This window comes from Arachis hypogaea, chromosome 20, assembly GCF_003086295.3.
Source record: "Arachis hypogaea cultivar Tifrunner chromosome 20, arahy.Tifrunner.gnm2.J5K5, whole genome shotgun sequence".
Taxonomy (NCBI): Eukaryota; Viridiplantae; Streptophyta; class Magnoliopsida; order Fabales; family Fabaceae; genus Arachis; species Arachis hypogaea.
Genome location: NC_092055.1, coordinates 143424280 through 143450562, shown reverse-complemented (window position 1 = coordinate 143450562; position 26283 = coordinate 143424280). Strand labels below are relative to the sequence as shown.

General features: G+C 34.9%; 6 protein-coding genes and 1 long non-coding RNA gene across 11 annotated transcripts; 1 reads left to right on the top strand and 6 right to left on the bottom strand.

Annotated features, from left to right (window-relative positions):
- Window positions 1-758: 758 nt before the first annotated feature.
- Window positions 759-6304, bottom strand: LOC112782475 (pyrophosphate--fructose 6-phosphate 1-phosphotransferase subunit alpha). 2 transcript variants are annotated; one of them, XR_011879357.1, is made up of 19 exons: window positions 5937-6270; window positions 5612-5784; window positions 5412-5524; window positions 5042-5116; window positions 4831-4944; window positions 4679-4746; window positions 4445-4528; window positions 4120-4173; window positions 3935-4015; window positions 3745-3838; window positions 3587-3660; window positions 2950-3060; window positions 2809-2853; window positions 2670-2726; window positions 2213-2317; window positions 1998-2114; window positions 1791-1915; window positions 1354-1519; window positions 759-1263 (listed from the first exon to the last, which is right to left on the bottom strand). XR_011879357.1 is itself a non-coding variant. In XM_025824868.2 (19 exons), exons 1-19 carry the CDS (start codon window positions 6024-6026, stop codon window positions 1135-1137), a joined length of 1854 nt encoding a protein of 617 aa, XP_025680653.1. In that variant the 5' UTR covers window positions 6027-6304; the 3' UTR covers window positions 759-1134. The 2 variants fall into 2 exon arrangements, 1 of the variants encoding a protein (XP_025680653.1); XM_025824868.2 differs by having other exon boundaries at window positions 1791-1894; window positions 5937-6304.
- Window positions 6305-9561: 3257 nt separating this feature from the next.
- LOC112782591 (cytochrome P450 71D9-like) lies at window positions 9562-11968 on the bottom strand. The gene is made up of 2 exons (XM_025825058.3): window positions 10752-11968; window positions 9562-10448 (listed from the first exon to the last, which is right to left on the bottom strand). Exons 1-2 carry the CDS (start codon window positions 11658-11660, stop codon window positions 9819-9821), a joined length of 1539 nt encoding a protein of 512 aa, XP_025680843.1. The 5' UTR covers window positions 11661-11968; the 3' UTR covers window positions 9562-9818.
- LOC112782588 (cytochrome P450 71D9) lies at window positions 11958-14233 on the bottom strand. Its single transcript, XM_025825050.3, has 2 exons — window positions 13307-14233; window positions 11958-12856 (listed from the first exon to the last, which is right to left on the bottom strand). Exons 1-2 carry the CDS (start codon window positions 14231-14233, stop codon window positions 12233-12235), a joined length of 1551 nt encoding a protein of 516 aa, XP_025680835.1. The 3' UTR covers window positions 11958-12232.
- Window positions 14175-15208, top strand: LOC140183333 (uncharacterized). Its single transcript, XR_011879356.1, has 2 exons — window positions 14175-14314; window positions 14983-15208. It is a non-coding gene; the product is annotated as an uncharacterized lncRNA (long non-coding RNA).
- LOC140173082 (cytochrome P450 71D9-like) lies at window positions 14808-17714 on the bottom strand. Its single transcript, XM_072231695.1, has 2 exons — window positions 15673-17714; window positions 14808-15561 (listed from the first exon to the last, which is right to left on the bottom strand). Exons 1-2 carry the CDS (start codon window positions 16558-16560, stop codon window positions 14938-14940), a joined length of 1512 nt encoding a protein of 503 aa, XP_072087796.1. The 5' UTR covers window positions 16561-17714; the 3' UTR covers window positions 14808-14937.
- Window positions 17715-17909: 195 nt separating this feature from the next.
- Window positions 17910-19846, bottom strand: LOC112782589 (cytochrome P450 71D9). Its single transcript, XM_025825052.3, has 2 exons — window positions 18854-19846; window positions 17910-18740 (listed from the first exon to the last, which is right to left on the bottom strand). Exons 1-2 carry the CDS (start codon window positions 19751-19753, stop codon window positions 18117-18119), a joined length of 1524 nt encoding a protein of 507 aa, XP_025680837.1. The 5' UTR covers window positions 19754-19846; the 3' UTR covers window positions 17910-18116.
- Window positions 19847-21778: 1932 nt separating this feature from the next.
- Window positions 21779-26207, bottom strand: LOC112782590 (splicing factor U2af small subunit B). Of its 4 annotated transcripts, none has more exons than XM_025825054.3 (3): window positions 24959-26207; window positions 23141-23237; window positions 21779-22996 (listed from the first exon to the last, which is right to left on the bottom strand). In XM_025825054.3, exon 1 carries the CDS (start codon window positions 25925-25927, stop codon window positions 25055-25057), a length of 873 nt encoding a protein of 290 aa, XP_025680839.1. In that variant the 5' UTR covers window positions 25928-26207; the 3' UTR covers window positions 21779-22996; window positions 23141-23237; window positions 24959-25054. The 4 variants fall into 4 exon arrangements, with proteins under 4 accessions (XP_025680839.1, XP_025680840.1, XP_025680841.1 ...); XM_025825055.3 differs by having other exon boundaries at window positions 23141-23232; XM_025825056.3 differs by having other exon boundaries at window positions 25038-26207.
- Between the last annotated feature and the right edge of the window lie 76 nt (window positions 26208-26283).

Genomic DNA, 26283 nt, shown 5'->3' with positions numbered 1-26283 from the left:
TAATTATGGAGAGAATTCTTTGATTAGGAATCAAAAGAATATAATTGAAATAGAACATGTAGAGTGTGTTTGAAATAATTATTTTGTCCTTTAACTATTACCACTAACTCTTTAGTGAGGATAATTTTGGTAATATCATAGCTCATGAGAATACAATTGAAAATTAAACCACTTTTTGTGTGATTTGATTTAAACTAATCATAAAAATTGAATTCTTACTAGAAATCAAATTTGCGTTACTTTTTACTACTTAAGTATAAAAAAGAATTCTAACACTGGAGTCAACTGAAATCACAATAGTATTATTCATATTATCACTGCATCTACAAACAATATTAGAATAGTCTAATATTCTTCATGTCTTCCTTTTTTTTAATTGAAATGATTACAATTTACTTTAAATTTTACAAATACTTTAAAAATAATAAAAATGATCGTTTCTTTTTTACACCTTTTTTACACTAGATAAAATAACTAACAATTCTAATCTGCGTATGTATGTGTTGTCCGTGCATTGCACGGGTATCTTGCTAATTTGCTAATTTACTGATTGAATTTTGATATGCCCATATATTTTTATCATTTGAAAGTGAGATTAAGGGATTAGGGAACAACACACATGGTTAATTAAACCGCGTTCATAACATGTTCACTTCTTATCTTCCAATATTCCAATTTTCTCTCTTTAAAATTTCTTAAATTTCATCGGCTGTAATCAAACACCATACTATACTAAGAAACAAATCTATAATCCCAACTGAATTTTAATCTCTCTAATGATTTCTCATTTCTGCCCAAGTTAAACTAAACAAAACAATTGAACTACTGTTTTTTCATAAAATGTTCGTAAAAAAACGAGCTCACTTGAAAAGAAAAACCAAGCTACATTGTCCAACAATGTGTTATGTCACATAGAAGCCTCACTTACTCAAAAGAATCAACCCAGGTTATGTAGTAGTACGGTTATAGAGCCAAAACTTTTGAATACACTCGCAGCAATCTTTCATGTTGACAATGCAACATGTCAGATCTTACACTTTTATTTCCAACCATCAACTAGCTACTTAAAATGGAAAAAAAAGTGTAAAAAAAAAAGGGCAAAAATGGCTACTTCGGAAAATTGAGCACATGTTGTCAAAGAGATGACAGGTTGTTGCCGGAAGATGCAGACATTGCGGCCAGAACTTCCGTGACGGATCCCATGACGCTCAGCGCTGCTTTCAGTACCTCTTGCGGACATCCCGGCTTCACAATTGTTCGAACCTGAAACAAGAAGAAGAAAATAAATCAGATGAAGCACAAGCTTGAAGATTTCATTATGATAATTATGTCTTAAAAGGTTCTTGCACTGACCTGTTCTAGGTACTCCTGAAGTTTCTTGATGCGACCCATATAGTCCTGATCTTCAACAGAAAGACTTATGGGCTTGGCATCCGCACCGGGGCCTTCAAACTGAAGTGGACCTGGATTTCTGTAGATATCATCCATGAGGAAGCTTGTGGCATTTTGTCTCAACAGGCTGCAACCAAAAAATCATTATGCATCAGATCAAACCCATCTTAACTATCAAGAACTTGGATCATATAGTGAAAGGGAAATCACAATCATGAAGCAAAACTCCATAGGTCAAACTATATTGGATCTGAATTCTGAAAGTAAATTAAATCTTATAAAATCAAATAAATAAACTAACTAATCAATAGAATTAAGAAATAAAATTTTTCAGTTAATCTTTTATTTCATATTCAATCACACAAACATTTATGCCAGGATGCAATCAAAAGCCTTACTCATATGCTTTGCCTCTCAAATCCACAGTAGCTGGATGAATGGCAGGTTTTCCAATTGATGTGGCTCCGGGATTTGGAGACCAGCGCTTCACTGTCATCATAGCCTAAAGTGCATCCCAAACAAACTAAACAAGTGAATATTCACCATGATCGATGGAATCAAAATCAAAGTGTTTGTTGTCAGGAAAAGAACAAAGGACTACATACTGTGATTGGTGCAGCACCACACTTCCACTTGTTCACAGGATTCTTAAGGTTAGTCACAGTTGCCATGTATCCATTTAAACCAGCAGCCAGTATGTGGTAACAGATGTGTCCGAGAACCTAGAATAATATCGAAAAGTTGTTAATAAAATAGGGAAACATGAATAGATGATGCTGATCAGAAAGGGTCCTAAAGAAACCAAATTAACTTAACTTACATATGCATAGTCACAGTCAAATTTCGATGGCAGAGATCCACGAGCTTGGTAACCAAAGAAATGACAAATTGCATTGAATTTCTTCCCCTTGTAAGTGCCTTCTTTCTGTCAATAACAACAAATTATTGAACATCCAGACAGAAAAGGATAATTTCCACTTCATGTCACTAGGAAGCAATTAAGGCCCAAGAGTCCAAGACCAGGTTATTTTTGGCATCAAGGATCAAATTGGAACCAACTAGATAGGAGAAGTGCAATTCAAGGTCAAGCCATGCAAAACCAACTCATCCTTGATAATTTCAAATCAACACTAATATTTTGGAAAAGCATCCACCATATTTTTTACAAGGAATCTGACTCATTGCAGTGGGGAACACCACAGAGGCACAAACAATAAATACATAAAACTTCAAAATGTAAGGAATAGAAGACAATGCAACCGAAACAATAACCATACCTGACGCTTGTTTATCTCGGCCTCCACAAGGTATGCTAGTAATTTCTCGGTCTCAATCTGCAAGATATTAAAAAGAAGACATGAAGGGACTAAAATTCTAACAATTTATTTGAACAACAAATCATCTGTTGATTATTACCTGAGATAACTGTGCAGAGTCATCTGATTCAGGGTAGAGGAGTAGCTGCAACATTAATATCATTGTTAGATTTATCATTACCATTACACATTAGAGCCAAATTTACACAAGGTCAGTTTTTAACATGACAAATGAACCAACCTGCTTCCTAATAAAGGGTGGAAGAAATTCAAACAAAGCAGATGCCCATGGTGAAAGCTGAGAAGATATCTTGTCAGAGGGGACACCTTGTCTGAGTAAACCATGAATTTCCTGAGGAACAAAAAGATAATAGAGGTAACATTAAGGTTTCATACTCTATCATGGAAGACAGAAAAACTGAATGATAACAGCTAAGCTAACATCAATGACATAAAGGGTGTTTGGAATGGGGGGAAAAGTTGAAAATGATTTGAATATATATTGAATTGAGTTGAAATGGTTTATAAATAAAATTGTGTTTTGAATGAAATAATATATGATTTAAAAATCACTTACTATGTTTGGAAAGCATTAAAACTAAAATCTATTTTATTTGATTTAATTGATTTTATTAGAACATATCAAGGATAAAGTAAATCATTTCCATCTAAATCCATCAAAAGTGATAGGATTTTAAATTACAAACTACAAACACTGAAATTTTATTGATTAGTAAAATCAATTCATTTCCTTTATAATTGTGTTCCATACACACTCAAATGGTACCATCATTTTCATCAACAGTATACAAATGCATATAAATGATTCAAAATGTTTCATGCCCAGGTGGGCCAGACTGCTGAGGCAGGGGAGTTACCTTTAAGAGTGCATACACTTCAGGAATGCTCTCAATTAGTCCTTCTGGCAGGAGGATTACTCCGTGATATTTATCTGACCAAAGACAAAGGAATATGGATCTCAGAAATGAAAGGAAATAAACAAAGACCGAGTCAAGGAACTGCAAATAATCCACACCTTGCTCTGCCCTAGCCTGAACTGCATTACAAATCTGTGTTGCAATATCAAAAAGGGTAAGCTTTGATGCGGCAACCTCCTCACCAAGAATAACCTGCACAGATACATTATTAAAGTATAGTTTGTCAGCAAGGAACTATAGCAATTAGCATGATCAGCCATGAAGGATGCAAGAAAAGAAAAGACTAACCATGTTTGGATGGGACTGGAGGGTGCACTCCAATGCAACATGGGATGCCTTACGTCCCATAAGACGGATGAAATAATAATACTGGAAAAGAAGATTTCGTCAGAAAGGTAGTGAGAAGAAAACTAACTAGAATAAAGAGCTTACACAAGCAAACAAAATATAAACATATGAATGTGCCTCTTTACCTTCTCTGCAGAGAGGGCGTCAGTGCAGACATTGCTGATGAGTTGAGAATTCACCTAATTATACAGAAACAATATATAAAAATCAATTGATCATTATTTCATAGTACAATCTTCCAAGCTGACATGGCACAAAAGTTATTTGCCTATCATGTTGAAAACAAGTTGTCCACTGTTGCATTTTATAATAAGTGATACAATCAACACTACCAACTTCTGAAATAGCAACATATCTCCTATACAGAGCCTAAAAAGAACCATATTAATTGTGCTTCATCATGCGTTAAAACTTGAGAATCATGCAAACCGAAGATCGAAGGACAAGTACCTTGCAAATTGTATCAAAACCAACATTGGTTTCAACAAACTGGTTCTTAAGATCTCCATTCAAAGTTACAGGAACACCAACCACCTGCACAATCCCAACTACCTTAGTCTTTTATGATATAATAAAAAACTGATGAGTTTCAAACCAATCAGTTGGAACAACAAAATATATTATCCCATTGTTTCGCACATAGGTCGACAAAATTACAAAAGTCCAGAGCAACCAGTAATATACCTTTGTAGGGCATTTAGCTACTGCAAAAGTTTCTGCAAGCTGCGCAGCATCCGTGTTTGATGTCACACCTAAAATATCATACATGTCAATGGTTAGAAACCTCTTTAGAAGCTCAAAGTTAAGCAACATACGAAGTTCCAAGAAAGGTATACCTCCAATGATAACAAGGCTATCAAGCTTCAAAATGTTGCATGCAACAAGTGCAGCATTAACTTGTTCTGTTGTCCTAATCTGATCTTTTGTTCGTCCAAGCAAATCATAACCACCTAGAAAATTAACAGCCATAGAATGATAATAAGTGAAAAATTTTCAGACAAACAATTGAACCAGCAATAGCAACAAATTTTACTTGTCACAACAAACCTTGATTTTTGTATGTTGAGAGAATTTCGTCACTTATCTCGAGATATTTCTGCGCAAATAGACCTTCCGAACCACCTGCATAATGAAACAAGTGCACTCCAATCTAGTTACTCATTTTCCCAACAGATACTCTATTTTACTTTAAGGTAATGATAAGTACTCTTAAGAATTACATTGCATAAAAGTAATAAAAAACACATCAAGTGTATGCATACCTAATTTTACTCAATTGTACAAAAGTGATAACTTTTATATTAGGCTAAGATAAGTACATAAAAAACAAGGACACTAAAAGTAACATCAATACATAAAGTTAATATATTTTTAGTAAATAAACAGAAGCTCAAAAGAGATCCATGATGAAAATTACCAAGGAATCCAAGCAAGACATTTTCAGGGTTGTGAATCTTGAGTGCACTGTAAAGACCCCAAATAACATTGTGTCCACCAGGAGACTGTCTCCCACAGAAAACAATCCCCACCCTGCAACAACCAACACCAACAAAGATTCAGAATCATAAGAACCAATTCATTCAAGAACAGGATTGATGAAATGTTTGGAAAACTGACCTGATAGGTGGATGCTCAGTGATGATCTGAGCATCAGGGACCTTAGCAGTGGCTCTAAGGAAGTGAGCCAAAGGCTGTCCATAAGTGTTTGGAAAAGCCCTCCTTATGGTTGGGTCATCAGCTGGGTCAGCAGTGGTGGTTGCATCACCAAACTCAACCCTCACAGTGGTTCCCTGAAAGAATTTAAAATTGAAACCAATAGGGTCAACTCAACCCCCATTTCCATGCAAATCAGAAATAAATAAATAAATAAACTTTATTCCAGAGAGAGTAAATTAAGAATTGTTAAAATGAGATCTGATGAGAGAATAAAAAGAGTGCGTACCTGTAGGCAAGGAGGAATCTCTGGCTCATATAAAGATCGAATCTTTTGAAGATCTGAGAGCTCTCTGGGAATACCATAGTCAGAATCCATGGATTTCACAATATTCCTTGCTTTGCTTTGCAGAGAGAGAATATAGAAAATGAACAAACACAAATGATGATGTTGTTGTTGGTAGAAGAAGTGTGTGTGATAGTGTAACTGAGGAGAGTGTTGGGTAGCCTTGTTTTTATAAGAGAAGAAGAGAAAACAGAAGACACCTACTACTACTACCTTGGTTTTATGGTTTACCCAACTTTCTCTTCAATTTCAAAACCAGTGACCCATTTCAACAACCTAACAAGCCCACCGGATTCGGGTCCTTTATCCATTATCCGAATATTCTCTTCTCTCCTTTTATTAGCAAGAACCCATTCACGCCTTTGATTTCTCTTTTTTTTTTCTTTTCCAACATAAACTATTATATATTACTGTAGTAATTTTTTTTAGTTGTCTAGGGTATTCTCAATCCAACAGAATAAGGACTAATTTATCGCGAATTTGAGTTCATTTAAGAATCTGCCAGTGACCAATGGGTTACTATTTACTATGTATGATACACAAGACAGGTTCGAGAATCTGCCACGAGAGAACGCAGACGGAATTGTTACAAGAGAAAGCAGATAGAACTGTCACGAAAGAAGACAGAACGGCCGAAAGAGAGTGTAAATTATATGATTTCTTCATGAGAATAGGTAAGCAGCGGATGACCATAGTGTTTGATCATTCAACTCGAAAAAACACATGACAGAAAGAACAGACTTGGTGAAGTGAAAAAGGATGAAAGGAGTGACAACCTATCCTCCTCAAGAATACCATGTTAAAAATAAGAGACTAAACTGGAGAAAAGATTTGTGTATTATTGAGTATATTCAAGTTGTCTAGAATGATACAATATAAAAGGATATTTATAGGTGCTAAGAGAATCGTAATAATAAAGACGTAATCTCCTATAATAAATATTCAAATATACTAAATAATATTAATTGATCCTAATTATATTCTAACGAATATAAAATATATTAAAATGTAAAATATATATTAAAAATAAATTAAATAATATATATATTTATACACGAAAACATAATAACTATTTTTGAGTAGAAATAATATTTTTGAAAATCAACTCATCTTTAAATGTTTCTTATTCAATATTATACTCTTTATTAATGAATCTTAACTCTTAATTTATTATATTTTGTATTAATAATTTAAATTTAAAAATTTTTGTCTCTCTTTTTTTTATCTTAAATATCAAATTATATTTTCAAAAACTAGTACACTTTTTTTTAAACACGTTAACATTTGCCTAAAAGTTTTTCAAAAAGATAAACAACTAATTATGAAATATATTCTATTTTTATTGTTAAAGATCAAAACCCCAATTACATAATTAAAAAACAAAATAAGCTACAATCTATGGTCTCATGGTTTAAATTTTGTAATTTATTCAGCCTACCGTTGTCAGCTTTTTGTCATATTCCAGGGTTGAAAAAAAGAAGGGTGCAAAGAATTTGTATTTATAATTATTTTCCAATAAAATAAATTTTTTTCCCCTCTAGAATGAAGAATATTTTTTGCTTTGGGAATAATAGGTGCAGTATGTTGGTGAATATGATTTTGGACTTTGGTGCCATGCCACCATTAAGCTGATGAAAGGGATTTGGACAAGTTTTTGTTGAATGAAACTTACGACTTATCTTATGCTAGATAGTGTTGATTTAGAATAATAATATAAAATATATTTTAAATTGACTCAAGTGGTATCTTAAAATATGATTTTCATGAACTTGCCAACTGCTTTTTGCCATGTATATCATGATGATTAGCACAAAAAGGTCTTTCCAAACCGAAAAGATTAGGATGGAAGAGGAAATAAATCATGCAAATTGCAAGTTTAAGATATTGTTTGCATAATTTGGAACATAAAAATTATATTTTTTGGTGACTTCATAAAAATTATTTTTATATAATGTATAACAAAACTAACTATTATATGAAAAGTTAAAATTAATTTGTCAGACATGTAAATATAGTTAATATTTTTTTTATTTACGGTATTTATCAAGTATTAATCTGTCGCAAATTAGAACTTAAGCAAACGAGTGAGCTCACTACTCGACTAACCCAAATTAATTAAACATAGTTAATATAACTATCATTAATATAACTATGTTTTAAAATTTGAAATATAAAATTAAAAAAAAGGTGGGAACCAATAGTCAAATAATCAATGTTTATGTTTTTTTATTATAATTTTTTCTCTTCATCCTGTACTTTCTATTATTTTATTTTATTCCTATATTATTTTGAATTAATTAACATTTTGCAAATGTAAAATAAGTTTGATTTAGTTTTGCTATTCAATACTTTAATTTTTTTTAATCGAATAAAATAATTCAATCTAAACTACAAAAAACTTATATCAGAATATATTGGATCAAATAAGAAAAAGAAAATTGAATTGATTTTTACTTTTAAAAATCTAGCTAGAGTTGTTATTTACCTCCTTCAAATTATGTTCATACCTAGAGTCGTATATTTTTAATGAATTATTGAATTTTTAATAATCAAAGTCAATTATATTCTTCAGCAATGTTGACTGCTAGAACTTAAAAGATAATAGTAAATAACTAAAATGTGTTTGTTTTTCTTTTTGACAAATTGCGTAACATTATGGTTGATTCCTTCCCAAGCAACGAGAAATTAACATTCTACGCCATGGTTTTTGGTGACTTCCAATTATGTGATTATTTCCCCAGCCCAAAACTAGGGACTAAGTTAAACTTGAGAAGAGAGATTTAATTTTCTCTGAGTTGAACAGAATAGTTTTATCCCTTTCCTTACAATGCCTTCTGTTGTTAAAGCTAAAGCATCTAGAATTGGAAATTAAGGTAAAGCATCTAGAAGTTAATAATAATAAAATAAGAATAAGTGTTTGTTTGGGCGCTATTATTTTAAAAAAATATTTTTTTTTATTTTTTAGTGTGTTTAGCAAATTTCTAGTAGTAAAAATAAAAACACTAGAAAAAAAAAATATCTTTTTTGAGAAGTTGTAATTTACATCTTTTTTTAAAAGATCTTTTTTTCTTTAAAAAAAGATGTTTTTCATGTAATAAATAAACAAAAAAGTATTTTTATATTGTTATATCCAAATATAATTGATAAATAAAAAGATCTTTTTGCATGAGATATCCTAACATAAAATTACTTTTATTTTTTCATAAGATCTTTTAAAAAAAGATAACTCAAAAAAAGATATTTTCTTAGAAGCTCACCCAAACAAATCCTAAAAGTTTTAGTTTTAATTTTTTCAAAAAAATGGAGAAAATCATTTGACACAGCTGGTTTGATAAATAGGAGTTTCATTAATTATATATAGAAATATATACCAAATTGCTTAACTATATGCATAAAAAAGTTGATCTTGAATATGAATATTATATTAATATAAATTTAAAACCTTTAGATAATAAATTAATGGATTTCTGATCTTATAAACTCCTCACTCTTCTTTGCTTTCTTTAATGTAAGACTAATTTCATACATATTCCTCACACTTGCAACATTAACAATTACCACTCACATAATCACATACAGGTCTGGTTTCAAATGAAGCTAAAAAAGCCTTCTCAGAATCTCACAAAATTACACCCAAAATTTATGGCTAATTAACCATGGTTGAATTAAAATTCAACTCATCTAGCACAAGATTTGAGAATATTGAAGTAAACATCTCAAACACATTTCATTAATCAGTTTGTATTATTCATGCACATACAAATCTATATAAGCAACATTCACAGCAAAATCTCTTCATTTCAAAAGCTATAGCTTCTGGTTGTGTTATTTATGTTGTTCATGCAAACAATGAGAAGCAATAGGAATCAATTGCAGGTCATCTTTTCTTCTAACAGTAACTCCAAATTGCTCAGTCATGTTCAAGTCCTCACATTTGACACCATTAGGAAGCTCCCAATCAAAGTGATACAGCAAATATGCAAGGGCCAGCTCTACATTCATCAAGCCTAATGTGATGCCTGGGCATATTCTTCTTCCAGCACCAAATGGAATGTATTCAAAATTGCTTCCTTTGTAGTCAATGCTACTATCAATAAATCTCTCTGGATAAAACCTCTCTGCTTCACTCCAGTACTTTGGATCTCTTCCAATTGCCCAAGCATTCACAATCACCTTACTTTTCACAGCTATGTGATATCCATTAATCTCACATGCTTCTCTACATTCTCTTGGAATCAAAAGTGGAGCTGGAGGGTGTAACCTGAGGGTCTCTTTGACCACTGCTTTCAAATACTTGAGTTCATCCATGTAAGTCTCATCAACACTTCCACTCATGTCGAATATCTCTCTCACCTCGACCTGTGCTTTCTGCATTACTCTTGGGTCCTTCATCATCTCTGCCATTGCCCAATCTATAGTAGTTGATGCTGTCTCACCTCCAGCTCCAAATATGTCCTAAGAAGTACATAATGATCAATTAGTTTATTTTTGATGAAGCATTTTACACACTCGTGCAATCACATCCGTTCTTTTGGATGACTCGTCAATGTGAGATGTAGTTATTTTTACTGATATGACATTACATAATTAGATGTACGTGTAAAACTACTTTAGCATCAAAATTAAATTCTGCAAACATATCCAAGGGGACACCTGAAAAAATTTATGCAAACACTAAACTATACAAGGGAAAAAAAGTAGCTATTTAGAATTCATGTAAAGATATATTAGATTTTACAATTTGTTTTTAAAACTTACCTGTATGATGGCTTTAATGTTATCTGTAGTTATGCATATATCATGGCTGGATGCATTACCACCCTCAAATTTTAGGAGAACATCCATGAGATCATGATCTGATTCATTTTCACCTTCTCTGGCTCTTAACTTTGCCTCTCTGTGCTCATTGATGATGTTTTCCAGTATTTGATCACTTTGTCTTTGCAGCCTCTCAAGCTTATGCCTCAAGCCACTGACAAGTTGAATCCATTTGGAAGAAGGAAACAAATCTCCTAAATCAAAACCTGCAGCAACCATTGTTGCTTCTTTTATAACTGAAATGTATTTTTCTTGATCTTTACATTTCATGCCAAATGCAGCCCTGGAATTGATTGTATATACTGATGAAAGTACTTCTTCAGTGAGGTTGACAGTTGATCCTTTCGCCGATGCAATCCTTTTTATGAGATTGGTAAGCTCTTCTTCTCTTATTGGCTGGAATGACTTGACCCTTTTGGGGGTGAAAAGCTCCAACATGCAAATCTTCCTCAGCTGTCTCCAATAATTTCCATAAGGTGCAAAAACTATATTTGTTGAACCATAAGACATTATTTCTGTAGCCAGAATTTTAGGCCTTGATGCAAACACAACATCATGGGTTTTCATTACCTCTCTAGCATATTCTGGTGAAGAGATAACAATGGTTGAGATCTCTCCAAGTTGAAGGTGCATCAATGGCCCATATATATTGGCCAAATCTCTTAATCTTTGATGTGGTTTGGATGTAACAAGATGGTGTATGTTTCCTATAATAGGTAGCTTCCATGGCCCTGGGGGTATGTTTGCAGTTGACTCAATTTTCTTGAGACTCCTTCCAATTATCAGGGCCAAAACAATACAGACTATGAAGGTGACAAGAGCTAGCAAGTCAAGGATCAGAGAATCCATGGAGCAACACAGATAAAAAACTAACAGCTGTTGTTTGATGAGTTGAAAATTACTGAGGCTTTGGTTTCTGCTTATTGCTTCTTGTTTTAGCCGATTTAGTTCTCCAGCAACTAAGATGACTTGGTAATTTTCATTGTCTGTTTGCTGCTTTGTTATTTCCGTTATATCTATTGCTTAAATTGTATCATATGAAGAACTTGTCAGAAAAAATATATTAAAGTATCTTTTTTAATAGGCCCCTCTATTAGTAATAATATACTAATACGTTTTAGTACGTTTAATTTTGATGTACTGATTGTGTAAAAAAGGTTCACGAAGGACTTCAATCATGTATTGTTACTTTAGCAAAAGTAACTACTTTTCAAATTCACAACTTGAATAGTCATTTGACACAAACTAATTTATTTAGTTTACATTTGCAACAAACTGATTCAGAAGTGATCTCTGCTAGAATCTATTGTCACTCATGATTTTATCCATTAGAAAGTAAACTCTGCTGCAAGCAGCAACAATGAAGATAGCTTTATTTCAGAAGCAGATAACAAATATCAACTCTTGTACTTGCATATGGTTTATGCTTCAAGCAAAGGATAAGAAGCAATGGGAACCAGTTGCAGATCATCTTTTCTTCTGACAGTAACTCCAAGTGCCTCAGTCATATCCAGTTCCTCACTTCTCATTTCACTGGGAAGCTTCCAATCAAAGTGATACAACAAATATGCCAGGGAAAGTTCAACATTTATCACGCCTAATGCGCTTCCGGGACACATTCTTCTTCCTGCACCAAATGGAATGTACTCAAAATTGTTCCCTCTGTAGTCAATAGAGCTATCAAGGAATCTCTCTGGATAAAACCTTTCTGGTTCACTCCAGTAGTTTGGATCTCTTCCTATTGCCCAAGCATTCACAATGACCTTACTCTTTTCAGGTATGTGATAGCCATTTATATCGCATTCGGATCTGCATTCTCTTGGGAGCAAAAGAGGAACTGGAGGGTGTAATCTGAGAGTCTCTTTGACCACTGATTTCAAATATTTGAGTTTATGGAGGCAAGTTTCATCAACACTTCCTTTCTTACTGAAGTTTTCTCTCACCTCAACTTGTGCTTTCTTCATTATTGTTGGGTCCTTTATCATTTCTGCCATTGCCCAATCTATTGTAGTTGCTGTTGTCCCACCACCAGCACCAAAGATATTCTAAAAAGTAATTATTAGTGATGTTAATCTAATATGGAAACAAATATGCAAACACAACTAATAATAAGGTTACTGGTTTATTATGTCATGAATTTCTTGTGAATAAGTGAATTTTAATAGAAGAAAAAGTTAAGTATCTCAGTCTAGTACTATTGACAATTTCTAACTGTATTTCTCTGCAAATTCAAAGCCTTAAGGACTATTCATGCTTCATTTTGCACATCAACTGATGAATATATTAATTATTATAAACAACTAAACCCATTATTTCTTGGAAATAACAAAATGGTTGCTCTTATTTACAATATTTAACCATTTAAGTTCACAGGGTAAGTTTCACAAATTTCTCTCTTATTGTCAATTACCAAGTGTATTATTATCCAAATAGACTGATAATGAAGATAACCAAATGGAATCTGACATAGCAACATGAAAAATGACTATCCTTACCAAGATTATAGCCTTGATATTGTTACTAGTTAAGGAGAAATCTTGGTTTGATCCATTACCATCCTCAAATCTTAAGAGAACATCTAGAAGACCTTCAACTTCACCTTGTCCTTCTTTGGATTTTGATGACTTTGCCTCTTTATGTTCATTGATGATGTTTTGCAGTATCTGATCCGTTTGTCCATGCAACTTCTCAATCTTAGGCCTCAAGCCAGAGACAAGTTGAAGCCATTTAGCTGATGGAAACAAATCTCCTAAAGAAAAACCAGTCCCCACCTTCGCCAATTCTTTCGCCAGCGATATGAATCTTTCTTGATCTTTGAATTTCATGCCAAACGCGGCCCTTGAAGTGACAGTGTATATAGTTGAAAACACCTCTTGAGTGAGGTCCACAGGAGATCCATTATTATTATTTGTTGCAGCAATGATTCTTTTGATAAGACTAGTGAACTCTTCTTCTCTTATCAGCTGAAATGAATCGACACGCTTCGAAGTGAAAAGCTCCAATGTGCAAATCTTCTTTAGCTGTCTCCAGTAGTTTCCATAAGGTGCTAAGGCTATGCTTGTGCAATCATATGATATAATCTTTGCAGCTAGAATCTGAGGCCTTGATGCAAAGATGATGTCATGTGTTTTCATTACCTCCTTGGCATACTCTGCTGAGGAAACAACAATGGTGAAGATCTCTCCAAGCTGTAGATGCATCAAAGGTCCATGTATTTTGGACAAGTCTCTTAATTTTCGATAAGGCGTGGATGTAGCAAGATGGTGTATGTTTCCTATGATAGGTAGCTTCCATGGACCTGGGGCTATGTTTGAGGTTGAGTTAATTTGATTGAGATTCTTCTTCTTCCATAGTTTAAGTGCTGCAAGCATGAAGAGGAAAAAGCAGAAGAGTGTTGGAAAGTCAAAGAGTAGAGAATCCATGGTGCATTAAACTCGATGCGCATGGCTCGAAGTTGAAACCATTTGGAAGGGGACAAACTTGCTTACTGCTTAACCAACTAGGTATTGTTAACTCTACCAGACTAGTACTATATATATGATTAACTAAGTATTCTTAAGCTTTCTGAGTTTGAGATTTCTTTAACCTGTTTCATTTTTTATTGAGAGTTTTTGTCAAGACTTGCTATTTGAATATTTGCAACAGGAGGGTGGTTGAAACTACTGTATCTTTGTCTGCTTCTATGTTTCCTTGAGTGGAATCTTATAAAGAATCTTCAAGTTTATGAACTTTTATGAGTCTTGACTTCTTTCTTCTTCTTCTTTTGCATGGCAATTTTAACACAGAATATTAATCAGGGTTAACTTAGATTATTAAAAAAGAAAGCTTAGTCAATCTTAATAAACACATATATAGTATTGGACTATTGGTGTTCTATATATCACTACTTATAACTACAAGAAGCTGACAATTATCATTCAAATTATATATGGACAATTTTTTTTATAATAACCAATGAAAAATAACTGTATTAATTAATATCAGCTAGAAAGAATATGTTGACAAATTGCCATTGATTTTAATCAATAACAACGATCACACAATCATGCAGCTTTATTTCAAAAGTAAATGACCAGAATCTTGATCAAAGGATACACAACATAGCATATTAGCATCTAATCTATGTTTATGTTTCAAGCAAAGGACTAAAAACAATGGGAACCAATTGCAGGTCTTTTTTTCTTCTAACAGCAACTCCAAATGCCTCAGACATGTCCAATTCCTCATGTTTCATTCCACTTGGAAGCTTCCAATCAAAGTGATACAACAAATATGCGAGCGCCAGCTCAACATTTAGCAGGCCTAATGTGCTGCCGGGGCATGTTCTTCTTCCGGCACCAAACGGTACAAACTCAAAGTTATTCCCTTTGTAATCTATGGAACTATCAATGAACCTCTCTGGATAAAACTTCTCTGGGTCACTCCAATAGTTTGGATCTCTTCCAATTGCCCAAGCATTCACTATGACCTTACTTTTGTAGGGAATGTAGTATCCATTGATCTCACAAGCTTCTCCACATTCTCTTGGAAGTAAAAGAGGAGCTGGAGGGTGTAACCTTAGTGTCTCTTTCACAACTGCTTTCAAATATTTGAGTTCATTGATGAGAGTCTCATCAACCTTTCCTATTCTGTTGAACAACTCTCTGATCTCAGCTTGTGCTTTCTCCATTACTCTTGGATCCCTTATCATCTCTGACATTGCCCAATCTATGGTATGCGCCGATGTCTCGCTTCCTCCACCAAACATATCCTAAAAAGTAATGATTAATTACTTGAGGTTAGGCAAAGCAAGGCAGTGATTACATTAAAAAAATTAAAAATCTTCTAACTAAAGAGTAAACAAGATCAAGATTATCCTTACCAGGAGTATAGCCTTGATATTGTTTCTACTTAAGCAAATATCTTGATTGGTACCATCTTCAAATTGAAGGAGAACATCCACAAGATCTTCATCATTTTTGCCTTTACCTTCCAACTTTGCCTCTTTGTGATCACTAACAATGTTTTCCAATATCTCATCAATTTGTCTTTGGAAACTCTCAAGCTTAGGCCTCAATCCACTCACAAGTTGAAGCCATTCCCAAGAAGGAAACAGATCTCCTACATCAAAACCCCCTGCAATATCTGTTGCTTGTAGCACAAGCGATATGAACTTCTCTTGGTCTCCACGTTTTGTGCCTCCGAACGCAGACCGCGAAATGATTCCACATATCGACGAAATCACTTCTTCAGTGAGGTTAACTGATCCTTCTTTTGATGACATAATCCTCCTAACAAGATTGGTGAACTCCTCTTCTCTTATTGGCCGGAACGAATTGACTCGTTTCGTGCTCAAGAGCTCCAAGGTGCAAATCTTCCTTAACTGCCTCCAGTAATTTCCATAGGGTGCAAAACCAATGTTTGTGCAATCATAAGAAATTATCTTTGCTGCTAGAACTGGAGGCCTTGAAGCAAAGATGATGTCATGTGTGTTCATAACCTCTTTAGCATATTCTGCTGAGGAAACAACAATGGTAGAGACTTGTCCAAGTTGAAGGTGCATCAATGGTCCATATTTGTTGGCCAAATCTCTTAGCTTTCTATGTGGAGTTGATGCAATAAGATTTGGTATGTTTCCTATGATAGGTAGCTTCTGTGGTCCTGGGGGTATATTTGGAATTACATCACTTTTCTTTCTTATTCTCAGAGCAGCAAGGATGAAGAAGAGAAAGAAGATGAAAGCAAGGAAGTTAAAGATTTGAGAATCCATGAAGATCAAACAGAAACTTAAGATGGATTAAAGTGCTGGTAAAGTAGAGAAGAAGATAGAGTTATAATTGCTTGGAGTCTCACTGTCTTGTGAGTTGTTATACTTATCTTTATCTGTTATATTTTTGTCTACAAGTTGAAATTATTGTATCTTTGTCTGCTTCTATCGTTTCCTTGAGTGGAACCTTTTAAAGAATCTTCAAGTTTATGAATTTTGAAGAGTCCTAGCCGCTTTTTTCTTCTTTTGCATAACAATTTTAACACAATATTAATCAAGATTAACTTGGAATATTAAAAAGAAAATTTTAGTCAATCTTAATAGACACATACATAGTATTGGTGTTCTATTTATAACTACTTATAATCTTTGAAGTACGGATACTTCGCTGAGTTGCCGTGTCGTACACATTTTGAACACGATATTCATTGGCATTCGTTCGACATGCGTGCCTGCTGTGTCTAAATGACATATCATTACGACTTATCTCCTCCTCCTCCTCCTCCTCTTTCTTCATCTTTTTTTCATTATCGTCATGGTTACCACCACCATACCACCACATCTATCTCCTCCTCCTGTTTCTTTTTTATTTGAATTTCTTTGATCTCCTCCTTCCTTTTCTTCTTACTCTTCCATCATTATCGTCATCACCAACGACACCAACATTTTACTAATATCTTTATTGATTCTGATTCTTTGTGGTAATCGAATGAACTGAAAATATTATCAAAACAAAATCATTGTATAATACCAAATGAATCGAAAATAGTCCATTATATAAATTCGAATTCAGAAATACTTGCATCACAAATGAACCGAAAATTAACGACAATACATATTAGAAGAAGACAATAACGATAACAATGATGATTATGATGATGATGATGGTGGTGGAGGAGAAGGATGAAAAGGAAGGAGGAGACGAAATTCCAAGAGGAGGGGGAGGAGGAGGAAGAGGAAGAGGAAGAGGAAGAAGTGTTGTTGGTGACGACGGTAACAAAATTGAAAAATAATAAAAAAGTAGGAGGAGGAGAAGAACAAGAACAAGAAGAATAAGAAGCACAAGGGAGGAAGAAAACGGGAAAAAGAAAAGCGTAACTCAAATCATTTAGATGTAAAATTGCTTGGATGTGAAGAATTACTCTTTTATATGTGTCCCCGTGTCTTATAAGATTTTAAAATTCGTGTGTCGACGAATCTCGTATCGTATCATGTGCCCAGTATCCGTATCATTGTCTATGCATCATAGCTTATAACTACAAGAAGCATGCAACTATCATTCAAATTATGTGTGGACGATCTTCTTCTTTTTTTTTTTTTCTTACAATAATCAATGAAAATTAACTAATCAATTAATATTCAGCTAGAAAGAATCTGTTAACTATTAATACTTATAATTGCAATTGATTTTTAGCTGCATTACAAAATCTCCAACTCTTTTGTAATCAATAACAATGATCACAAAATCATGCAGCTTTATTTCATAAGTAAATGACCATGAATCTTAACGCATACACAGCATAGCATTTCTTAATCAAAGACATAGCATCTACCTATGTTTATGTTTCAAGCAAAGGACTAAAAACAATGGGAACCAATTGCAGATCTTTTTTTCTTCTAACAGTAACTCCAAATACCTCAGACATATCCAGATCCTGACCTTTAATTCCACTTGGAAGCTTCCAATCAAAGTGATACAACAAATATGCCAGCCCCAGCTCAACATTTAACAAGCCTAATGTGCTGCCCGGACATGTTCTTCTTCCAGCACCAAACGGAATGAACTCGAAATTATTCCCTTTGTAGTCTATGGAACTATCAATGAACCTCTCTGGATAAAACTTCTCTGGGTCACTCCAATAGTTTGGATCTCTTCCAATTGCCCAAGCATTCACTATGACCTTAGTTTTGTATGGAATGTGATATCCATTGATCTCACAGGCTTCTCCACATTCTCTTGGAAGTAAAAGAGGAGCTGGAGGGTGTAACCTTAGTGTCTCTTTCACAACTGATTTCAAGTACTTGAGTTCATTGATCAGAGTCTCATCAACCTTTCCTATTCTGTTGAATAACTCTCTGACCTCAGCTTGTGCTTTCTCCATCACTCTTGGATCCCTTATCATCTCTGACATTGCCCAATCTATAGTATGGGCCGACGTCTCGCTTCCTCCACCAAAGATATCCTAAACAGTAGTGATTAATTACTTGATGTTAGGCAAAGCAAGCAATCTTAAATACTAAGGTCATATTAAGAAGCTTTAAACTAAAGAGTAAGCAAGAGCAAGATTATCCTTACCAAGAGTATAGCCTTGATATTGTTTCTACTTAAGCAAATATCTTGATTGGTACCATCTTCAAATTGAAGGAGAACATCCACAAGATCTTCATGTGATTCATCACTTTTGCTCTTTTTACCTTCCAACTTTGCCTCTTTGTGATCACTAACAATGTTTTCCAATATCTCATCAATTTGTCTTTGGAAACTCTCAAGCTTAGGCCTCAACCCACTCACAAGTTGAAGCCACTCCCAAGAAGGAAACAGATCTCCTGCATCAAAACCACCTGCAACAGCTGTTGCTTGTTGCACAAGGCATATGAACTTCTCTTGGTCCCCACGTTTTGTGCCTCCAAACGCAGACTGCGAAACGATTCCATATATGGATGAAAGCACTTCTTCAGTGAGATTAACTGATCCTTCTTTTGATGACATAATCCTCTTAACAAGATTGGTGAACTCCTCTTCTCTTATTGGCCGGAACGAATTGACTCGTTTCGTGCTCAAGAGCTCCAAGGTGCAAATCTTCCTTAACTGCCTCCAGTAATTTCCATATGGTGCAAAACCAATGTTTGTGCAATCATAAGAAATTATCTTTGCTGCTAGAACTGGAGGCCTTGAAGCAAAGATGATGTCATGTGTGTTCATAACCTCTTTAGCATACTCAGCTGAGGAAACAACAATGGTAGAGACTTGTCCAAGTTGAAGGTGCATCAATGGTCCATATTTGTTGGCCAAATCTCTTAGCTTTCTATGTGGAGTTGATGTAACAAGATTTGGTATGTTTCCTATGATAGGTAGCTTCCATGGTCCTGGGGGTATATTTGGAATTACATCACTTTTCTTTCTTATTCTCAGAGCAGCAATGATGAAGAAGAGAAAGAAGATGAAAGCAAGGAAGTTAAAGGTTTGAGAATCCATGGAGATCAGACAGAAATGTAAGATGGATTAAAGTGTTGGTAAAGTGGAGAAGAAGAGTGTTATAATTATTAATTGCTTGGTGTCTCAAATCTCAATGTCTTGTGAGTTTTTATACTTATTAAATTTTTGAAAAAAGGACAAATAGGTCCCTGATCTTTTGCTTCGCGAACATTTTTGTCTCTGACCATTTAAAAATACTTTTAAGTCCATGACCTTTACAAAACTTAGACGGATCAGTTCCTGACTAAGGCATTTGGACGGATCAGTCCCTAACGGAGGCATTTGAATGGAGGGACTGATCTGTCCAAATTTTGTGAAGGTCAGAGACTTAAAAGTATTTTTCAAATGTTAGAGACAAAAATGTTCGCGAGACAAAAAATAGTAACCTATTTGTCCTCACTAAAATCATCCATCAAAATTAATTATTAGTATAAATTATATATTAAAATAAATTAAATAATATATATTTATATATAAATATATAATAACTAATTTTAGTGACTGAATTTTTGTGTATAAATAATATTTTTGTTAAATTTTTATTATATTTTTGTCAAAAATTAAACGTGTGATATCAGCTTTCTCTTTACTTTTTATTTTTTTAGTCAATGATTGCCATCGTTGGTAGACCATTGTTGCGGTCAGAATTAATGAACGGTAACAGTTCACTTTTGGATATATTATTATTATTATCATCGCTTTTCATTGCCTTAGAGATATTTAATAAGAACGTGGTTGTAATTGTATTATTCTGACCTTTTTACATGTTTATTGGCATTATTCTAATTTAATACTCTGACATTTGTTAAGTTCACTTCAATTTTACTAATAAAAATAGGTTTAATATGCTTTTTCATTTTTAAAAATTGTATATTGAAAATTAACTATTAAATTAATTTAATTATTTATATAAAATATATATTAAAAATTATAAAAATAATATATAAATATATAATAACTAAAGAATTTGACACTTTTGTGCTACGATAAATCTTTTTCACTTCTAATTCTCATTATAGCATTCGAAAACGCTAGATTAATAACGTTTTGGTTTTGGTTGCCTCGTTCAATAATGTTGCACCAGCACCACATTTCTTTCTCCATTTATTTGGCTCTTTCATATTCTTTTCCTTTTTCAAACACGGTTAGCCGCTGATGAGTGTTCACATTGACATCTGAATATCTCCACTTCATAGAGTCCCATTTTTTAAAGTATAAAATTATAAAAATGATCCTCAAACTATTTTTTGGGTAAAAAAAATCGACAATACTTTAGCTATAGAATAGAAAAGGAAATTATTTATGTTAAGATACAATTATAAAATTAATTTTATTAAATTCTCTTGTCCTCTCCTCTTTTCCGCAGCTCAAGATTTGTATTATGTGACCAATATAAGACCTATAATTTTAAAATAGTCTGAATAGGTTACGTCAATGATGAAGTAATATGTACGTGTTAGATTTACTATAGGACATTACATAACGTACTAGTTAGATTAAATGAATTCTTATCATAGGAAAAATAAATATCTTCTAAAAAAATTTAAAATTTAAATAATCTAACTATTTGAAAAAAACAAAGCATTTTAAAACTACAACTAATGTAATTAGTTTAACAAAAAGCAGTTGTAATGTCAAGTTATGTTTAAACAACCTAAGTAACATATCAAAAGCAAGTGAATTTAAATACAAAAATCACTCTGCTCAACCTAATTATTCATAATATAGAGTATAGACCCAACGGCTCTTCATCAATAAAAGCAGCTGAAGCCTAAAGATTTTTTCTCAGCTATGCATGGCTTGAGGCATCCCAGACCTGTTGACCCACCAAAGAAAACACATAACATACTGGCGTATGGTTCATCCAATCATCCCAGTGAGTGCTGCAATTAACCACAACTAGACCATAACACATATCTCATAACATCCATTGGGTTAAGGAACTTTAACTCCTTGGACAAAAGGTGGATGACTCTGGCTTTGGTCTAAATTTTTCATGTAAAACTTATTAACACTCGCTTGATGGATATCAAAAACTCATGAAACAATTCCAAACAATACAAGAGTCTTCCAATCATATTTTATATTTTGCTTATATTACAACTGACTACAAGCCAAGAAACTGAAGCCATTCCCAATGGTCTTTCAATTAAAAACGACCACATAGATCCCTAAGTCTGTAACATTAGAAACCACATTAAAACTAGGCAACTAACCTTTAACCGTTTAACCAAACTGTAGCATTAATAATGTATGCCCCAACAGGCAGAATCAGATGTAAATGTGAAGTGTACACTTGCATACTCAGATCCTTTAAAAAGGTTCTCATTAAGAACATGCAAAAATGCACAACAGTTATTCCATGTATCAATAATGCACTACACATGGTGAATAAGTATAAATCCGTTCTTCAAATGTTTAAGAGTTCCTTTTCCAAGAAATGCCCATGATGCCTGCTCTTGCCGTAATCCACGGAGAATTTTTACAGGGATCTCCAAACTTTGTGCAATCTCGTATAGAGTATTTAGACCTGCTGGATGAACTTCACTAATCACTATCCACAATAAGCCTATGCCTATTTAGTCCTGTTTGAGGATACCAAAATTCACTCAAGAGTTTGTAAATAGTCTAGAAGAGAATTGCCTGAAAAATTCTGTCACTTATGCTAAGAAGGGACTCCTACTTTGAATAAAGCTGATCTCAAACTTCTTCCCCATGGATAGTGCACACTTATGCAAGCAATGCTATTACCCATAAAATAACAAACATCCAGCCAATTCCTAAGTATCAATCTACACCCTAGAGCAGAAATTTAAGCTATCATCAGAGGAAGCCTAACGAAAACTAGGAATATGGTACGCCAAGTATACAACTACCTGGCATTTTTTTGGATTTTGGTTGCAGGTACCTACTGCTACATCATAGGCTATTAGTGGCCATCCTTGTTGACGAGTGAACAACAATTTTTTCTTATGTGATACCTTCGCTCAAGAAGCCCATGAAAACTAGGTTGCAATGCTTAACCTAAAGCAATCAGAGTAGCCAAATTGATGGCAAAGACTAAGCTGTATCTGGTCAGCCTAGGAATTAGGAGAGCTCAAACACCACTATAGCCTAAGCGGCAGAAATAAGAAATCCCAACAGATCATAAATAGCCCATCTTAGTTGTCCCATATTTGTAGTATTACACTTGGAATCATCAACAACACTTCCCTCAAAACATGCCTTTATACACCTATAGTGCTGTAAAGACAACAAAGAAAGCATGTTATAATTCACAGGTGGACCTGCTAGAATTAACATGGGAAGAAAAGGATTCAATCTTATAATTAATCACCAGTGTTCAAAAATAAAAATAACAACTGAAAAGGGAAACATGCATCTTACAGGAGGCAATTCAACCCCAATCTGGTTAATCTTTTGAACTGCAAATCCTACATCCCAAGAACACCAGCTGCACAACCAATCCCCCTAAGCACCTATCCTACATGAGAAAAGGCACGCATGTGAAGTTCTTGATATTGTACAGCTGAACAAAAAGGGAACAGCAAATATATACAAGCAGGAAGAAACTGATGAGGGTTTTTCTGCCAGCTGCCAGCAGTTTAAACACAGAAACGTTCCTATTACATAAAAATAGACACCTGCCAATAGTTTAACAGTGAATAGCACACTTGCAGCAGTTGGCGGCTTGCAGGACTAAAGCGATGGCATATACGAGAAGTGCAGCTTTTTCAATAAACATGGAGCATATCACATTACTATGAAATGCTCAATACGGTTTAAAAATTAAACTAGATAGTCATCTTAAAGACTTCCACAACAAAAACAACAAAGGTCCTGAAATTTCAAAGTATTTTTAGGGTGTTAAAAGGAAAAGGAAACAAAAACTGGCGAAATTAGAATAGAGACAGCAGAAAAGGAAGAAAAGAAGATCAGTGACACAGGAAAATGTGTATGATGTGAGCCTCTAACTCCTGTGAATGAAAAGGAGAGAATGAAGAGTATATCTGACAGGACAAAAATCCAACCTAGTGACAAATAGACATCAATCAATCATTTAGTGGACAAGTGCAGCAGAAAAATGGGATGCAGAAGAAAAACCAACTGAAGTATTGCTTATTGGGAAAGCAATATAGCCCACACCCAGAAGCAAAGAATAGAGATTTAGAAAAGAGGGCTGCAGTATCACAGACTGCCCAATAGTTCAACTTTCGACAACAGACGTAGTAGCATCAAGCACTTCACCGATCCAAACAGGCATGACAGAGCATGAGAAATAGGGTGTGAGATCAGAACAGATACTCCTCCAAAATAGTCTCAATGAATAGGTGCTTCATTTATCTGTCAATGCAGAATGAAAGTTGCTATCTTGCCACAGCCAAACCACGTGTCATTTGCGATCGCCTATTGTACGCATGTGCTATAAGATGCTATAAGCAGTTGCAACAGATCACTGTCAACCACTATGAAACCAGGAATTGAATCATCCAGAAGGCAGACAATATAAATGAAAGGGAGTAGTACTACACAGTCTACATCACCAACCCCAAAGGAGAGACCTTTTGTCCAAGGTTTTTTACCTACTTATTATTAACAAGATACATATTCTAACCTCATAAATTTTGTTTTAAGGTTCCAACTTAGGCAAACACTCAAATCAAGTCTCCTCTCACAAACTCGAGCCTCGACAACCCGACACCCCCCACCCCCCAAAAAAAAAAACACAAAAAATAAAATTCAGGTCAACCATCACATACTAGCATGTTTGGCATCGACAGGCTTAGCATCAAATTCAACACATTGAAAAGTTAAAAGCAAAACTGCATCATCAAGATTCAACAACAACACACACACACACAATATTGAAATTTTACTGCAACAGGACATAAAGCAAAGCTATTCAGTGTGCAAACCAATTGATCCTCTAAAAAAATCACCTAAAGGTAAAGCCACCTAACATTAGGCTGAACTAACCACGAGCTAGCATGTTATCATTAGTTAACGCTTAATTTATTACTATCCAAAAGTTCGAACAATACCATACGGATGTTCAACAACATAGTAAAAGACAAAATACACTCCAGAAACTAAGTAAAAATAAGAAGTTCTATCATAACTTCCACCCTACTATAACATACACAGACTTCATAGAAGTTGAAACTTCATACTAAATTTGAAATAAAACCCAGTAAAAATGATTACCTCAAGTCACAAAGCAACTTAAAATTAAAAAACACAATGTTAGGTTCATCAAGATTCACAACCACTTCAAAAATAATACCAACAATTACTTCAGGTTCACTGCTTCTCCTCCCTCTCTCTGTTCCACTGCTCGATCCTCGCCCGCCTCTCCTCGCTCCCTTCCCTCGCCGGGGGGCTGCCGCTCCTACTCTTCTTCCCAGGACTCCCATGCCTCCTCCTGCCGCCGCTGCCATCTCTCTCCCTTCCCCTGTCCCTATCCCTATCATGCCTGTCCCTGCTCCCTTTCCTATAATCCTTCTCCCTGTCACGCCTATCGTAATCCCTCTCCCTCCTATGCCGCGGGCTCGCGCTCCGGCTCCGGCTCCTGCTTCGGCTGCGGCTAATATGATACCTTCCTCCGCCGCGGTACCGGCCAAAAAGCTTCCTCCTAAGCTCCCTACCAATCAACTTAACATGCATGAAATTGCAGTAACCGCCACGGTTACAGCTGTTCTCCTCAAACTGGCGACACGTGGCCTCACGAAAGTCAGTAACAGGTGAGAAATCAGCAATTATAGGGCGACCAGAATAGAACCTGCCGTGCAGGGCGGCGAGTGCGGCGGCGGCTTCATCCTCCTCGCGGAACTGGACGTAGACGTTTCCGATCATGTGGTCAGCAAGATTATCGCAGACGTTGAGGCACTCGATGTGGCCGAACTTCGAGAGCTCCTCGAAGATATCCTCGTAGAAGTCTTCGAAGTGCTGCTGGATCTTGCGAGGGTCGAGAGGCTGGCCGTTAGGGTCGACGCCGGGGGTAATCATGTCAGGGCGCTGGTACATGTTGGAGAGGAGGAGAGTTGGGGAGATCGTAGGGCGGTTGTGGAGGCGGGAGCAGCGGTCGCCGTGGCGGCACGCTCCGATCTTGAAATAGAATGGACAGTTGACGCGGTCCTTCTCTGTTCCGAATATCGATGCAAGGTGCTCCGCCATGATGTGATGCTGCCTCCTCTTCTTCTTGCCGTGTTATTATTGATAGGGTTTTGTGTATTATTGATAGGGTTTTGGGAACCCTAAATATAAGAAAGAAGAGGGAGGTTTATTTGGTGAGAAATAGAGGTAATTGGTGAAATGGGTGAAGGCTGAAGAGGACGGATCTGAGAGAAAGGTGAAGGAGGAAGGAGGTGTTGCTGCTTCCAGTTCTTGTGAGATTGGATTATTATGGAAAAATTAAGAACGAAACAAGCGAAGGGTTAATCTTTAACAAGTTTTCTGATCTTTTATTTTTTGATATCAAAAGTTATTTATAAAAAATAAATTTTTATTTTTAAAAAATATATAAAGAATGT